General features: G+C 27.3%; 2 protein-coding genes across 2 annotated transcripts; one reads left to right on the top strand and one right to left on the bottom strand.

Moving 5' to 3' along the window:
* Positions 1 to 1,836: 1,836 nt before the first annotated feature.
* Positions 1,837 to 5,555, bottom strand: LOC112679580 (protein ZBED8-like). The gene is made up of 2 exons (XM_025549455.1): positions 5,543 to 5,555; positions 1,837 to 2,261 (listed from the first exon to the last, which is right to left on the bottom strand). The coding sequence occupies exons 1-2, from the start codon at positions 5,553 to 5,555 to the stop codon at positions 1,837 to 1,839; spliced, it is 438 nt and encodes a 145-aa protein (XP_025405240.1).
* A 2,888-nt stretch (positions 5,556 to 8,443) lies between these two features.
* LOC112679685 (abl interactor 1) lies at positions 8,444 to 11,709 on the top strand. The gene is made up of 6 exons (XM_025549582.1): positions 8,444 to 8,650; positions 9,254 to 9,588; positions 9,736 to 9,883; positions 10,379 to 10,774; positions 10,841 to 11,407; positions 11,470 to 11,709. Exons 1-6 carry the CDS (start codon positions 8,620 to 8,622, stop codon positions 11,631 to 11,633), a joined length of 1,641 nt encoding a protein of 546 aa, XP_025405367.1. The 5' UTR covers positions 8,444 to 8,619; the 3' UTR covers positions 11,634 to 11,709.
* The last annotated feature ends 7,424 nt before the right edge of the window (positions 11,710 to 19,133 follow it).

Raw genomic sequence — 19,133 nt, 5'->3', positions numbered from 1 at the left:
TATTTATCTAAAATTAACAAAGTATTTTAAGTAAAACATTTTTAAATTATTCTTCTTGGATTAGAATAAATTGGAAATGTATAGATTTACTAATATTTTACATAATTTCACAATATCGATAAAAGATCAATTAGACTAAGTAAAAATACTATTAATAAAATGAAAAAACTATGTTTAATATGGGCAACCTAAACGCGCGATTTAGTCTCTAAAAATAAATTTAAAATACTTTTAGCGAGAAATCGAAACTGCAACACAAGACATTGTCATTTATATTAAGTAATACTTAAAAGCTCTAAAAGTCTCTAAAAGGGTTAGACTCTAAGAGTCTAACCCTTTTGCAGCACGTGAAGGGGTGAGATATCGCCACCAAATTTAACCTAAATTATTTTCATATACTAATGAACAAAACAGAACGGTGCTCAATAAAAAATTTGAAAGTGTAAAAATAAGAACCACTCTAATAAGTATATAAAAACGTTGACATTTTTTAATTATGAGGAGCAATAGCAAATAGTTCATAAAATGCATCGGAAATTTCAGTGAAAGGTAAAATAACCAATCCAAAGTACTATACATTAATTAGGTCACATTTCTGTATCATTTTTGTGTTGTATTAATATATGGCCGGCCGCACATAGAAAGAAACCAATTTCATAAAACTAATTTCATGAAACTAGTTTCATACTCTCCACGCATCAATGTAACTAAAAATTAGTTTCGATAATGTTGTCCGACGTAGAGGATGTGTTAATGTTATATTGGTGGTTACGAAATAAAAAAAAGAAACGCAGATATTGGATTCATCGACTTATTCGTGATAGACAACATAGTAATTATGTATTTGCAAAAGAATTTGCAAGACATTGATACTAATTATTAAAGAAAGAACTAAAAAAAAACAATAATATTAGTTCATAAAGTTATAAAAAATTAAAAAACAAATATTTTTAGATTATTAAAATATTATTTACCTGAGTATTGAATAAATGAAATCAATAATAATTGAAATAATAATTAAACACGAAATTATAATGGTATAAATGTATAAAATTTATGAAACTATTTCATTAGAACCAAAATCACATATTTCATGAAACAAGGATCGCATACCGGAGAAATTTTAAACACGAAACTTTTTGTACGCAATCGGTTTCAGAAACTAGTTTCACGTTGGTCTGTATATTGAAGAAACTTAAACAATGAAACCAGGTATAGAATAACGAAATATGATTAATTTTAAAATGTCGTCCGACGGGGATGACGTGATTTTGCTTTGGTGGTGGCAGGGGTGGATCTAGGGGTGGGCTCAAGAGGTCAGCTGACCCACAGTTAATAGTTGTCGGCAAAATTGACCTCTTGAAGACTTCTAAAATGAAGATTTTAAGTGAAATGGCTGAAGTTAATACCATACTGAGCCGAATGCCCCAGTTTCCATCCCTTCCCCTAAATAACGTCACTTGTTTAATAATTAATATAATATACAATTATTGTATAATACAGTAAATTACTTTTATGCCGCACCTCATGTAAGACTCCACAAAATATAATAAATGTTAATTTTTTCAATGATAACTATGAATAAACTTGAAAACACATATTATAATGCCATAGTGTTTTTTTCATTACAAGGAATATACTTATAATTCAGTTTCAGACTTTATAAATAGCTTGTTTTGGCGCTTAACCTGTTAATAATTATTGGTGATGCTGACGATACTTTTCTTTGGACAGTTTTTTTATGCTCGGCTCAATATTTGATGAAGAACACCTTTAGTCAGATACGACATCTAAACGATTCCTATGTTTGTTTTTTATAACTGCCATGCTGGAGAATCAAAACTCGCATAAATAAGTAGATAAAAATTTTACAAGGACTTTTAAAGCTTCATTTGAAATTTCAGGATAAATGGGTTGGTATTTTACCCAAAACTCTTCCATAGAGCTACTGTTGAAATCAATTTTTGCGGATGAATCGTTCTTCAGCTCGATTGCCTGTTCTTGAATTATGTCTGGAAATATGTCTACGTTAGTACTAAATGAAGAAATTGTTAACATATATCGCCAACTTAAATTCGAAAAATTTGGAAAATATGGAGTGAGTTCATCAGTCAAACTGTCGAGATGTTTAATCACTATATCTATCAACCCAGCAGGACAAAATGGTTCTTCTTCATCAGAGAGAAGTTCGTTCAGTTGACAGAAAGACGAAAAATTTTGAGTCTCTTTGTTTACTCTGCTTTTCAAAAGCTGTATCTTTTCTAGAAATACATTGATAGAATCGTTGACAATTATAACGTTGGTATTCCTCCCTTGTAATTTAATATTTAAGTTAATAGAGACAAAAAAATCTGTTAGGTACTTATAGTCTTTATCGGTTATCCGTTACTGATACCCCGATAACGGATATAGAGAACTGGTAAATTATTTTTTTTCTCTAAGTTTTAAAATAAAAATAATTTAATCAATAAAAATTGTATTTCCTAATAACTGTTTGCGCCTTCCCAATAATGTGTATACGCCCCTCAAGGGGGTCACGCCCACCGGTTTGGGAACCAGTGATTTAAATACACGTGAAATAACTAATGAAATAAGTTTTCTATTTCACGAAACAAATTTCCCCAGTGTGTTACCAGCCTAACTATATGAAATTTTAGTATCATCAAATTCGGTATGCATATCCATTTATTTTCGAATGGCATGGTTTTATGCAGGCTCGTACTGGCCCACCGGGCGACCGGGCAGATGCACGATGCCCCCATGAAAATTGCGATGCATGATGCGCCCATAAAAATTACCACTACATTAAAATTTTGGAGAGATATCCATTATTCTCATTAACATGTAATAACCCGATGGTCTTCTGTAATATGTCATTGAAAAACGTTTATATTCTTGTGAAGACAAGAAAATATATAAAAATATAAACCTAAATTATGATTTTTTTAATCTGTAATCTATTGGGCCACAGGTAATCTGAAAGATTAAATAACAAAAATTAAGGCGCCCTTAAATATTTTCGTAACCGCCCTATAAGAGTAGCCAGTACGGGCCTGGTTTCATGAAACAAAAGTTTCATGTGTCGCGAAACATGTTTCATGAAAAAAATTTCCACTGTTAGTACTAAACTTTAACTAAACTCTATTAAATGTATAGTACAATGTGTACAATATTCAGGTAATACAGTTTATTTTTGTGCTTTTTTCCACTACAAAGGAACAAATGCGTAAATTTGTTTTGCGCTTTTGAGTTATTGAAAAATAAGTCAATTTGCCTTTCGGGTTTCACCGATCTTGACAGTTTTGGTTGTTGGGTATTACAAATGAATACATTTTTTTCTAATTTTTTTCACATTTTTTTAATTTTTGTTTTAACATTAAATATCAATATTTATTGGTAAAAATCATTCTCCCTCCTGGTACGTCATTAGGCCGAAATTTAGAATATTTTTCCTCCGACTACATGTTTAAGACTTCAGCGCCACTGCCAACAGAATTTCAGTATACTTTAATATGATAACCCCATCAAACGAAAACAATCCAAACATTGTATTAGGTCACAGCCAAATAGTGCAGTTAATTTAAATATTATCAAATCTTCTCATATTCCTCATAAAGTGATTAATATTTTAAACAAAAAAAAATTTCTAATTGCAAGGTCTTTGAAAAACTTATCAACTATAGCAAATACAAATTAAACAGCTAGTTTAAATTCATGATATTATGGTATATTAAATTCAAATCCAAATCAAAATATTAGAATTCAATTTCATAATATATCAGATCATGACATCAAATATTTTATATAAAGGTAATAGTTCTTTTGAATAACTCTAAAAGTAATTTGTGAAATATAATAAATAATATGTACAAAATTAAAATATTAAAGACATATAAAATATGATGGTACATTTTTTAATGAAATTAATAATTAGTTAATTATTAACTATTATTTTATTGATTAATTATTAATCAGATATTTTTCAAATGGAATTCAACTTAAAATTATTTCCTTTATATAATTGGCCACATCTTAATAACTTAAAGATCGTCTTATTACAATTAATGAATTACCATACTATGAATGAACCTAATAAACATATAATTTAAGAATCAAAGATTATCAATCACAGTATAAAGAATATTCAAAATATTTTGAAATTAAAAATGAATGCTAATATTGAAACGGAATAAAAAAAAATAATACAACAATTCAACAACAAACAACAATACAAATTTTAATTGTTAATTGTAGTGCTTTAAATATTTTCAATTAAAAATTGGAAGGTGTTTGTAGAGGAATAAAATCAGTTGGTTCGACAATAAATGATGAAGTCATAAATAGTTAAAAAAATATATGAAAAATCTACAAACAATTTTGATGCATAATATTATAATGATTATATGGAACTTAGTCAATCCAATAATTTTCTAACTGACTTTAAACTACTTAAACATACTATCAATAATAACAAAATGTAATCAATAGAAAATAAATTATCTTATTTCACTTGAACACATTAGATAATTACATAATTGCAGTCCTGTTCACAGGGGGATTTAAACCTCCTCCAAATAATATTGAGGATATTTTTACATACATTTTTACTAAAAATATAGTCCTCCTTTTATAAAAGTTAAACTCATTTGATAATGCATACATAGTTAAGTATCTATAAGTATTTTTGTTTTAACAGTGCTAATTTTCTCGATTTAACGCACACTTCTTTTGAATTATCTCTTTCACTTACTGTCGTTTATAATGCAGCCATTAATGGAACCATAGAGTAATATATTACTCTATGGATGGAACGCATTTCCAGTCAGCTGTTCGAACATTTATTAGCATTTATTGATTTTCAATCCCAATATTTTTTTAACATGGATATCTCAACGTGCAAACTGATTCGGATGAAAATGATTTCCAAATAACAATCTGCATACCATACATTGATTTTTTTTTTAATACCTAATTTATTAGACCGATTTTGGATCATCGCAATATTTTATCAAATTTCACTTATCTTTTTCTCAACAAATTGAAAGATTTCAATGAAAATTCCTGCGATTAATTTTTTGAAACATATTCTTATTTATATATTATATATATTTATTTATATTTGGCGCGATGATTCCCATGACATCTGTAAAGATGAAGTTCAACTTTGGCGTAAACGCATTGCTGGGCAAGACATCAAAAATTCACTCGAAACACTTGATTTTTACAATAAAGATACGTTTCCAAATGTTTACCAAACCAAATGCTTCGCGTTCTAGCAGTTTTATCTGTGACAACAGAGACAAATGAATGCGTATCTTCAACTTTGCGTCATCTCAAAACGTACCTTAGATCCATAATGTCTGAATATCGGCTGAACGGGTTAGTCTTGCTCAATATACATCGCAATATCAAAGTCGATGCAAAAAGAGTTTTGGAAAAAAAATTTTCTGTACCTTGCAAAATTATTTTATTGAATGGAAGTAACTAAATATCACGTTATGGCATGAATTATTATGCACTAAGCATAATAAAATGTCCTTACTTTTTGAAACCATTTTGAACCCTCCCTCTTGAACGATTCCTACGCATGGTCCTGTATAAATCAATAAATTTATCACCTCCTATAAAAAAAAAAAAAAAAACGTCTCCAATAAACTATTTCAAGAAATATCTTAAGAAAATTACAACTAAAATAATTTAGTTAAATTATAAAATAAAGAAATGTCAGAGATCACAAAACCAATATTAATTTACCTGATATTGAATACCTTTCGATTTATTGACTCCTGTGATTATAGGTTATTCTAATAATTCTTATGTGAACATTTATAAAGTTATTCAAGAAGAAAAAAATCAAAACCAATATTTGTGAAGAAAATGCCCTAAACCAACAGTCCACTTAATTTCATAAAATTTCATAATAATATTAAATAAAAAAATAATTTGATTACCGCAATATTTGGTTTACCAAAATGATGGATTATGATGAAGTATAGTAATAATATTGTAACGTTGAACATTTTAAAACAATTTTCCTATGAAAATAATTTAAGTATAAATAATGTTCAATTTACCTATTATGATGGTTCATGAATTTAATTTATCAGAAAGGATTTTAAAAATGATTCTATTATGATTTATTAAATTATAAAACTTATCTTTTTATTATTTTTATTAATTATATTTCTAATTGTTATTTATTTGACAGTATAATAAAATATTTTCATAGTTATCATTTTATAAGAAGTATTTGATTTTAAATAATTGTATAATTTTATTATTTTGTAAACTATTTTATCACTTTTATTTACAAAAAGCTGTTTAATATTTTTCTAACAATTAAATTCATACTGATATTGTATAATATTTAATAATAATAATCATAATAATTTTTCAAATCCTGTATCAGAATATGATCTAATCAAATTATTATTTTTACATAAGAATTATGGATATTGAGATAGTCGGAAAAAGGTCCCGCCCGAATTATTGTATAAATATTAGTCTATGGTGGGGAAGCATATAAGCATAGTGTACATTGTTAGAGAACCCAATGAAAATACTGTTCTACGATTGGTTCTAATCCCAATGAGATGACGACTTCGCTATCAATTATGTGTTATCAGTTATCAAATTTCTGAATTTTTAATTATTAAAGACGTTTTAATGCTTTTAAACTTTTAACTTTTATTTGGAATTTGAAATTTGACAAAATGATATTTCCAAAAAAATATATAAATGACATTGTAGGAGAAACTGGGAATACCGATAACATCAAATCAAACATATCATGTATGGAAGATATCAATAATTAGGTTTCTCAATTTGGGGAGTTAAATTTTAATCGTTGGAACTATCATAGGTGCAACTTGGGGGGGGAGGGCTAAGGCGTGATTGGCACCCCCATTTTTTAAATTAGTACCCCTAAATGTGTTAATGATAACTTACATTTAAATACTCATTACTTATTATGTATAGAAAAATAGAGTTTTTATTGTATAAATATATAAATTTATTATTTAAATAATGGTGGTGGAAGTTTGTTCTTCGTCTTTTCCGTCCTCGAACTGGATAATAGTAATAGATAGGGATACCAGTTTTTGAAATCCGTAAACTTAAATCATTATATTGAATGACTCATACTTTCAAAAAATTAGGTATTTTTAAAGTCTATATTTAAATCGAAATTGCCATTAGAAAATTTTATCAAATACGAAAAAAAATATTTTTGCTACAGGGTAAAAGTTTCAAGTTTCTAGCCACATTACTTTTGGAATTATGACTAAATAACTGAAATCTGAAGTAAGTCTCATTTACAGCGTATTATTACCGTTTCAGAACAGTGTTTTCCTCACGCCTAGAAAAATAATTAAAATTTTAAAAAAATGACCTATTAAAATACCACTGTATGCCAATTTAAAATCTAAACATTTCCTAAAAAAACTTTTGGACCAGTATTTCTATGCCAAAAGTGTTAAAAAAATAAAATACAAAAATCATTATAAAACCATAATATTCTTCGCTTCAACTAGAATCTGAAAGTAATCATGTGATGAAATATTTGTGTTTACAGACGGATTATTCATTATATGCGCAATAAAAATATAAAATAAAAGCGAACAATTTAAACTTAGAAATATTCAAATATTTACTAAATATTATAGTAGGTAACTGTTGAATTGTACGGGTTGTGGGTGTATATTACCATTAAAAAACATGAAAAAGATAGAAGGGCTTCAGCAACCCCAGTTTTTTCATTAAAATTGCATCCCTGATAACTACCGCTCCAGTATTCCGAATGGCCAAAGAATTGTTTGCTAATATAGTCTTTTACAGTTAATTTTTTTTTCTTTTAGGTTTTTACAGACTGAAAAGTAGTACAAAATTTTATTTATATTATTTATTGATATGATTATATGAATTATAATTATTTCTATTATTTTTTATTTTTTGTTACCATAACTAACATATTTTATTTGAAACAACGTTTTATCCTGAAATAAAAATTTGATATTAAATTTAAAATTTGTATTTTTATTTAGTAGATAAATTTATATATTAGGTATTTTATAAATCCCTTAAGGGTCTTATAATACATAACAGCATTTAATTTTTTATATTTTTATTATATACTAGTTATTAAATGTTTTAATAAATAATTAATAAGTAAATATTTGTTTTTTTGGAAATATAATTTTCGTGATTTATCAAATTTGATAACTGATAACAGATAATTGATAGCGAAGTTATTATCTCATTGAGATTAGAGCCAATCGTAGAACAGTATTTGCATAGGGTTCTCTAACAATGTACACTATGCTTATATGCGATGAGGAATATACGAATTACGACAAACCACCATCACAATCTTGGTTGAAAACAACAATACAAATGGCAGCACTGTAACCATTTGCAACGATAATACGGTTCTTATCGGAATGGTCGTCTATCAATGTTCGATTCCGTACTCAACTACATCACCCATCCTATCCGGAGTACTATTGGGTTGTGTTTGTTGGTTTTATTTTAATTATTTAATCTATTGAAACCAATTTTGAAATTTACTTTGAATAACTCGTGTTCGGTCTGTTCCTGTCATAAAGTGAAGACGAATTAACAATGGCCATGTGGACGACGTTTACGAACACAGGTTAGACAAGTTTTTATGAATATTAGATATAAAATCCCGAGATAAATAGATTAGTCATCGAGAAACAATTTAGTGCTACAGCTTTAATTATTAAATGTGTTTTCATTCGTCTGTATCGTTCAAAAATATTTCGTATTGAAGTATACATTTTATTTGTTCTCTGTTGTATAAATCATACGTTTAATTTTTTTTCCATAATTGTTAAAATGTGTCAGGTTTGTTAAAAAAAATACAATTTCAACTTTTTTTTTTATTAATTTAAAAAATGTATTGAATTTACAATAAACATTTGTATGCATTTCTTAATTTCATGATAACTAAATATAACTAAACAAAGCTACTTATTAGTTATAGATTAATCTTATAAATTATACAATTATATAACTCAGAATTACAAACTGATCTTTAGTTAAAGAAATATAATTAATATTCTTGTACATTTATAGTTTACATAAATTATGTATATTTGTTTTTGATAACATGTATATTATGCTATTATAATTGATAAAATGTTAAAATTTCATAGTAGCTATATAATTGTTTTAAGACTAATTAGATAACTAATGGTTTAATTAAATTAAATATTTTATAATTTTTTTTCAGGAACATCAGATCCTAGCCGAGAATCGGGTTTAGGAAGTGATTCTGATAATATGGCTGAATTAGCACAGTTATTACAGGCAGATATACCAGAAGGCCGCAATAGTTTGTCTGATAGCCATGTCAATTTAGAGCGTGTAGCTGAATATTGTGAAGGAAACTATTTCCAAGCTGAGAATAAACGATTAGCTTTAGAAGAAACAAAAAATTATACCACTCAATCTTTAGCTAGTGTTGCTTATCAAATCAATACTCTAGCTTATAATTTTTTACAATTATTAGATCTACAAACTGTTCAACTATCTGAAATGGATAGTCAAATCAATCATATTGCTCAAGTAAACATTTTAATATGTTACATATATTTATAAACTATTTTTATACAATTGTTATTTACTAGTTAAATTGAAATTATGTGTATGTATATTAAACATATAATGTTTTTTTTTTTTTTTTTAAGTACTTTTAATCAATCATTTTTTCAGAATGTGATGATTCATAAAGAAAAAGTTGCTAGAAGAGAAATTGGTGTGTTGACTGCGAATAAGACAACTAATCGACAATATAAAATCATTGCTCCTGCTAACCCAGAAAAACCTATAAAATATGTCAGAAAACCAATTGATTTTACTGGTAATTCTACCTATGATTTCCTTTTTTATTTTTAATCTCACATAGCAATATTGATTTATTATTACTTAGTTTTAATTTGTTTTATTAGTATTTTATTTATTCAATTCAATTTTTTCATACTCAATTATAATTATAATAATAATAATTTATTCAGTGAAATAACTTTCTAAAAATATAAATTATTTCAATTATAACAAAATTATCATAAAAAAATTAACAATTTTAATATTGCTAAATATTAAGATATTTAATTATATTATCAATAAGTTTTACTTTTGAATTAATGATATCAAACTAAATGAAAATTATTTGTTTATCTGTCAACTAAATTGTTACATACAATCAATGCAGATAATTTTTTTATATTATTTTATGTAAAACTATAATACATTTTTATGAATAAAAAAAATATTTTAAATTTTCTATTTTATTAACTATTTCAGTGTTAAATTAATCTGGGGTTGTTATTAGTTGTTTATATTTATGTTATTGCAGCTCTTGATGATATTGGCCATGGTGTTCGTAATACTCCCCGTATGGTACGTCAACCAATTTCTAACAGTTCTAGTGCTTCAACTAATATATCATCTGTTGGACCTGCTCCCACAATCAAACCTCCAACTCCACCAGCTGTTATAAGAGCCACTGGATCATTAAGTAAAGGGTCTCGGGAATATCGTACACCTCCTGCTGTTGCTCCACCGCAAGTTCCTAGTCATTATGCTCCTAATTATCCTCTTGGTCATGTCAGACGAGAAAAAGGACCTGGTTATAATACCCTGCCTCTTCATCATACATCGTCATCTAGTAGTATACAACCAGCTCCAATCATTGGCATGGTACATCCAATGCAGCAATCCGAACAACCATCATCCTTGAACTCTATGCCTCGTAAGTGAGCTTATAGTTATGTATATTATATTTATAATATTAACCAAAATAATTTTTATGTTATAGCTCCTCCATCTCCGCATACATTAAACTCAAGAATGGGAGTTGGACCTGATTTATTAGACCATCATCTCCATCAAGCTCCTTTTTCATCGACTACTGACCATTATCGTTCAAACACATCTCAACAGTCATCCACAGATCATTATCGTTCAAATATATCTCAACTGTCTTCTACAGACCATTACCGTTCAAATACATCTCAACAATCTTCTACTGACCATTACCGTTCGAATACATCTCAACAATCGTCTACTGACCATTATCGTTCAAACATGTCTCAGCAGCCATCTACTGATCATTATCGTTCAAACATTTCCCAACAACAACCATCTACTGATCATTACCGTACCAGTACCTCTCAATTACCTGGTATTTTAAAAAATTCAGTACAGTACCACTCTTCATCAGCAGTAGTCACTACACCACAACAGCTACCTACTAGACAATCATCAGCTTCGCCACCTTTACCACCACCACCAGAAGATCATTTTGGACCTGTTACCGCTGGTCCAATAGTACCTCAGGAACCTGACCTTCCAGGGTGGGTTCCAAAGAATTATTTAGAAAAAGGTAAGTAAAAATTAACTACTCATAGAATATACATATATTATTTACAATTTACTTTATTTTAGTGATTGCAATATATGATTACTATGCTGACAAAGATGATGAATTAAGTTTTCAAGAAAATGCCGTTATTTATGTATTGAAGAAAAATGATGATGGTTGGTGGGAAGGTGTAATGGATGGTATTACTGGTTTGTTCCCAGGAAACTATGTAGAAGGTTGCAAGTAAAACACTATTTATTTTATAAACAATTTAATGACATTTGTTAAGCTATATACAATTAATATTACTCAAAAAGGCTATCTAAACAAAATTATTTTTAAATAAAAATTAAATAAATTTTTCTTTAAATATTATTTAATATTTATTATCAATAAAGTAAACCCTTAAATCAGATTTGAATTTGATTAAATTTCTACATTAATAGCCATATTTTTTATTTTAGTTCAATAAGAAGTTATAATAATTGACATTTTTATACTGGATTATTGTTTAAATTAATAAATAGATAGAGCATAAGGCTAAAAAATTGTTGTGAATGAGGGAATGGACCTTATAAAAATATTTTTCATTTTTTATTTTGGTTACACATTATTATTTTATATTTTATATATCTTAAAAGTTTTATTTAAAATTAAATATTTAATTAAAAATAGTAATTGCACTTAATATCCAAGTATGTATTTATATATTATGTATTTATTGAATTTAGTATTTAATATAAAGCTTAGTTTATTTCATAATATTTAAATATTACAAAAATGTATGTTTATATTTAAAGCACTTTACAGAATAAGATAATTATTATTTATACTGCACTAAATTCTAAAAAAAAATAATTTTATGAAAAAGGCATGAAACAATTTTATATTTGTGTATTTCAAACTAAAATGTATTTAATCCCAATAAATACCTATCTAAATTATAATTACATATATAGTTAGTAAGTGTTAGTTAGAAAGTATATGATTATATTTAACAGAAAATATTGATTTATCATCATAAGAGATAATTTCATTAAAGTTTTAAATGATTATTAATTACATTAAAACTATCTGTTTGAAAAAACAATTTTGGTTGATTTGTTAACATTTATAAATAAATAATTTATAATTTATAAAATAATGTTTAAAGTTAGTTGCTATAACTCCCTTTTTTTCATTTGAATTGAATGCCAAGCAAAAACAGTTAATCACAATACTACACTCCACCCCTATAAACTAGTTGTTCTCAACATTTTAGTTGTGTGGGCCACCGATTTTATAATAAAAAAAATTGACGACCGCTAACTCTTATATGCATAAAATAAAAACACATCAAGTTTATCTTTTATCTTTATTTTAGATAAACCTTCGGTCATTATCTAGATAAAACTATTGGTAATCTTTCCCAACATTCCTCTCGCGACTATTAATGAATATAAATAAAAATAAAACCACATTAAAGATATATAGATATATATATATATATATATATATATAGGTGTATCTTTAAGAATCTATTTAAAGAATTGGTACGCACGCTTTTCTACAACCATTTTTTGTCCATTGATAATTTTAAAATAAATAAAAACACGTTTAGAAAAACCAAAGAAACTTTATAATACAATATTTAATAATAATAATACAGTTGATACTATCGTTTATTGAAGCTCTCACCTTCATCAGTCGAATGACAAACTATTATTGACAATAATCTATTTTGACCGTGTGAGGATTACACTGTCAGTAATGTAAATAGTGTCAATATTTCTACTGTCAGTATTACTGATCGTGTGAAGCCCGCTTTATCAATTACGTTAATAACGGTATATTTTGTATACCATCTCACGTGATTAATATTACTAACAGTATTTTAGACACTGAAAGTAATATTAGGTTTATTCCAACACATAATCAAACTATCATTTAACTGGTGGGAGCATGCGCAGTATAATTTTTTCATTCCAATACCCTATACGCCAGTGGTGTATATAGCGGGAGGGGGGATAGGGGGCTACAGCCCCCTCCTCCGAAATGTTTTAAAAAACTTAAAAATTATTTTAAACGTATGTTATATTTTAATGGTGCTTTATACTTATTTAGAATTTGCGTCCAACGTCAAATCGTTTTGGGTAATTCTGTAAATAAAATGTAGATAAGTACATACTGTGTCTTTTTAGTAATTCTTAGATGACAATGGTATTTTAACTCTGTCCATAGTAGCCCCTCCCGAAAATATTTTCTGTATTCGCCGCTGCTTAATGCAAACTCTAACATAATTATCAGATAGTTGTTTCAACTGTGGTGATGAATAGAATGAAAATATCGAAACGAAAGAACCGATATGGGTAAGTATCAAAAAGGAAATAATGATAAGAGTAAAATATAAAAACGACCGATATGAATAATCGTTCCAATTAAGAAGAATAGATTTTATTCGGTATAGACGCCATTACATTATGGACTGTGATTTGACTGTGATTATGGACTGTAATCCGTAGAAATAATTTTATAATCGTATAGAGCAGTGGTCCACAAGAAAATGTAAGTGGTCCGGAGAAAAATTTGAACGTTACTTAAAGAATCTTTTTGTCGTTATTTCCCAAAAAAAAAAAACCCCTAGACATGTTATTATGTAGATAATAGATCCATTGCAGCAAACAATGAAAATAACAGATTAAATATGACCAAAAAAAAATGCCTCATCGATTTATTTAATGATATTTATGTAAACAGCTATTTTAAACTAAAAGTGGTCCGTAGAATTTAGAGTATCTATTTAGTGGTCCGTGAAGTCCAAGAGGTTGGCGACCACTGGTATAGAGCAGTGGTTTTCAACATTTTTAATAATACGGTACACTTCATCTCCAACAAAATTTTAGCGTCACCAATCCATATATTATGTGAAGCCAAAAATGTATAACATTTCATCAATTAAGAACGGCTGGGCCAATTTAGCTCAATTTTTTTTTAATTTTTCGTAATTGTCAGGAGAAGGTTTTTACGAAACAAAATTTTGGAATAGTGCTATTGTTTAATAAAATTTTTGACCCGGTCGATAACTGCGCAATTTAAAATAAATTAATAAGTGAAACTATTAAAATCTATTATAAACTATTTAAAAACTATTAATATTATTTTTGATATTAAATGACGGGTATTGCATAAATATTAAACAACAAGATCCCGCAACAGATGCCAAAACAAACAAGAATGTTAGTTCGAAGGATTATTATGCAAATCGGTTGATGATTAGACGCGATCAGGACAACGTTATTCTACGATGTCGTAAGCTTTGTCAACAATTCATGGTCGACATATATGTAAAGATAAAGAGCGAACGATTTCGATACTTGCGATTCAATCAAAAAAAGCTGCGTGCGAAAGATTCTCAAAACAATTATTAGATATCGGTGATGGGAAAGTTACTTTAGATAAAAGTCATACAAATCTATTGATACAGTAGGCGTTGCTACTGAAGCTGTAAATTATCCAACAAAGTTTTTACACTGATTGGATTTACCAGGTAAGTCACCGCATAATTTACAACTGAAGATTGGATCTCCGGTTATTTTGCTTCGTAATTTGAACCCACCACGGTTATGCAACGGCAAGCGATTAGTCATTAAAAAATTAATAAAACATGTTATCGAAGCCATAATTTTAAATGGCAAATTCCGAGATGAAAATATATTACTACCGCAAATCCTTATTTTACCAACAGATGTGCCAATACAATTTAAACGCCTTCAATTTCCAGTTAGATTGGCATTTGCAATGACTATCAATAAGTCTCAAAGTCAAACGATTTCTGTCTGTGGTTTAGATTTGAGCACATCATGTTGTTCACACGGATAATACGTGGCGTGCTCTCGAACCATCCAGTTTGTGTTGGCGAAAGATGGGATAACAAAAAATATTGTACACTCTGTTACATTAAGGGATTGATATTGTTTTTTACTAATATTGTTATAATTAGCGATATATATAATTTTTAAGGATCACTTTTAATAAATTATTAAAAAAATAAATGTTTGATGTTTTTTCATTTTTATATTTCGTCACTGTTTACAGCACTCCATACCTATTCCACTTATATACCACATCTTTACACACTCATATTAAGTTAGTTATTTTTTTCTAGCAAAATATTCTCAAGAAATAATTTATATAACAAAACAACGTTTGTTGGGTCAGCTAGAATCTATATATAGTCAGGGGGTTAGGGGGTTATAACCCGCCCCGAAAATATTTAGTGTATGTATATTGTTTATTGATATAATGAAAACACACAAAATTCAAAAAAAATTTAATGTTCCATTTTTTTTAACCCCCCCCCCCCCAAAAAAAAAAAAAAAAAATTCTGGGTACGCCACTGTATATAATATACTATTTACAGTCTACTCTATTAGAGAGTTATTTATTGTGAAATATATTAATACAATCGATTGATCGAGACGGCTGTAATGGGCATAATTACAATAAATAATATTGTTATATATATATAGCGACTATATATATAACTATATAAAACTATATAAATATAGCGATTATATATATTTATACAATTTATATATTAATTTATGAGTCTACGATTACAATTTTACGAATCAGTTTCAACCACACAGTTGAGTGTGTTTGATCGAATCCGAACATCTGCGTTAAGTTTTTGTATCAGTGTAATCATGCATCGATATTTATTTTAGGTTTATTAATTATTATCATCAAGGAAGAATTTGAATATAATCCAAAAAAAGTCAAAAAGTATGAAACTAAGTTTAAAAAGTCATAGGTAACTAACGAAAAGTATAAGAAATGGTTAGTTAAAATAGATGAGAAAAAAGCAAAATGTTCATTTTGTAACGTTAATTTTACTGTAAAATGGGACGGTGAAAAGGCTCTGACAACTCATTTAAATAGTGAAAACCATAAAAAAACTGCACAGAATTTGCAACGTAATTCATTAATGACCACATTTATGACTAAACGAAACAGCTCGGATGAACGGTAGCAATCATTGAAATAGCATCAATTTACCACGCAATCAATCATCATAGCTATTTAAGTATGGACTGTGGAATAAAATTGAATACTTCTCTATACGGAGATTCTGTTATGGCAAAAAAAGTTCACTGTGGACGTACTAAAGCAGAAGCAATAGTCAAAAACATTCTCAGTCCTAATTCAATAAAACTAACCATTCAAGATTTGAAAATGATAGTTATTTTTTTATTGCTATTGATGCGTCTAATAAGGGATCCCAAAAAATGTACCCTATTGTTGTTCAGTATTTTCACATTCAAAAAGGTATCCAAAATAAACTTATGGATTTTTATGAAGATCCAGACGAGACATCATTAAAAAATTTCGAAAATATTGAAAATTTTATACAGAAATACAATTTAGACGCTGAATTATTATCTGGATTCTTTACCGACAATGCATCAACAAATTACGGCATTCATAATTCGGTCTATCAAAAACTTATCGAAAAACATCCAAAAACTAAAATAATAAAAGCAAATTGTAATTGCCACGTTATTCACAATGCTGCTAGGAATTCTATGAAACAATTAACATATGATGTAGAAAACTTAGTGTTGAAAGTGTATGCCGAATTTTCAAATAGTGCTAAACGCGTAAAAGAACTTCAAATATTTTTTGAAGAATTCGAAATTGAATATAGAAAAGTTCTTTGACATGGACCAACAAGATGGCTAAGTTTGTTTAAAGCTGTCGATAGACTGATTATGTCTTAGCCTGCTGTTTCATCTTATTTTAAATACCGAGGAGAAGAAAAAGTCATATGGAAGTTTGTTAAAAATATTTACACGGCAGAAATAACTGATTTTTCACGCAAAGTAACATTACCAGAATGCTTTTTGTACTTTATTCACCACTACATGAATATACTAAGTGAGGCAATATCAATACTTGAAACAAATTACATAAGATCTGTTGACTTACACAATGTAATGCAAGGTCTTAAAGATAAAATTGAAAATCGATTCATTTTATGGTGCAAAAGTTACGAAAAGTATTTCATCACTTCCAAAAAATGAGCGAGTAATGTTTAAAAAAGAAGCTAATGAAGTATATAAAAAAACTATTGATTATTTAAAAAAACATTACGACTTCAATGATTCTATTTTTAAGATGTTTTCAAACTTTAATTTAAAAAACAAAACAATTGAGTATGATGACGACGTAAACTTAATCGCTCTTGCTGTGTTAGTCGGTTATCGATATACCACTTGCTTCAAATATGCCCCAATAACTTCGGTTGACATCGAATGTTCGTTTTCAGTCTTTAAAAATATTTTAACCGATAAACGACACAGCTTCACAGAAGATAAACTTGAAATGCATACGATTATTCATTTTAATAATAAATAAAATTTTAAAAATAAATTAAGTTCAGAAAATTCCCTAAATTTTTTTGTATTAAGTGTTTAAGTAATTAATTATTATAAGTTGAATTATACATTTTAAATAAATAAAAAATTCTTGCATATTTTTTGCATATTTTCATGATTTTTACTGCATATTATATGGCATATTTCGATACTTTTAAGTGCATACAAATCCGCGCTCAACTTATAACATTATTTTATAGTTGCTGTTCAAGAAGATAAATTATAATCAAGCGAAATCATATTAAATGATCTCAATAATAGAATTATAAAATGTTACTTTCATTTCTTGAAATACGCTTTAAATTATTTTAATACATTTAATACTCTTTTTCAAAGTCGCAGTATTTCAATTCATTTACTGCAAAACAATTATATTTGTCTTCTTAAGTAAGGTAGGTATTTAAGAGTTTTAAAAACTGTTGAGTTATATAATTTTAAAATGTTTTTTAATTTACCTTCTAATATATTTTATTTGTTTAAACTAGGTAAAATATTTATTTGTTGTTAAATATGTAATAAAGTAAGGTATTTAAGAGTTTTAAGAGCCGTTGAGTTTTATAATTTTAAAATGTTTACTTATTTGTCCTTTTTATAAATTAAAGTATTTATTCGTTGTTGACTATATAATAAAGTAAGGTATTTAAAAACTTTAAAAGCCTTTGAATTGCATAATTTTAAAATAATTTACTATTTTCTCTTTTATTACGTTGTTAATAATAAATTGTTTGTTATTTGATAACTTTTTTAATATCTTTGTTATTGTATCATCTGATATGTAACTTTACTGAAAAAAACATAATAATTAATTGTAGTACTCATATGTATATTATTTTATTTATATATTTTGTACATATTATAAGGTAGGTATGAAATCACACGTGTTCAGTGTTATTGAAATTAGCTATTAAAAAAAAAAAGTTGTTATGATTAATTATTGAGTCAAGAAAACATACAATTTATTTTTATTTACATTAATATTTTTATAGGTACATATAAAAGTTACCAATGAACTTGAAACTTAATGAAAAATACATTTTTCAATTCATAATGGTTTGTTTGGAATTAATTTTTACAGAGCTTGTCAATGATGAATTGAAGTTCGACATAAAAAGTCTAGTTATTCTTTAAAATTTTAAAATATTATTATAATTTGTATAAGTAAAACATTAGATTTGAAAAATTATAATATGCTATTATCATAAACTAATAAAATATTATACAGTGTTATAATCTTAGAACATTGATTATAAATACTAAAATATTTATAATTAATGGTAGAAGTAAGGGTTCGAACATTTCAATGAAAAAAGTGTATTATTTGTTATGTATTA

This window comes from Sipha flava, unplaced genomic scaffold, assembly GCF_003268045.1.
Source record: "Sipha flava isolate LNK unplaced genomic scaffold, YSA_version1 100_pilon_pilon, whole genome shotgun sequence".
In the NCBI taxonomy this organism is placed as follows: Eukaryota; Metazoa; Arthropoda; class Insecta; order Hemiptera; family Aphididae; genus Sipha; species Sipha flava.
The sequence above is the reverse complement of the archived record's forward strand: the minus strand, read 5'-3'. Positions and strand labels throughout refer to the sequence as shown.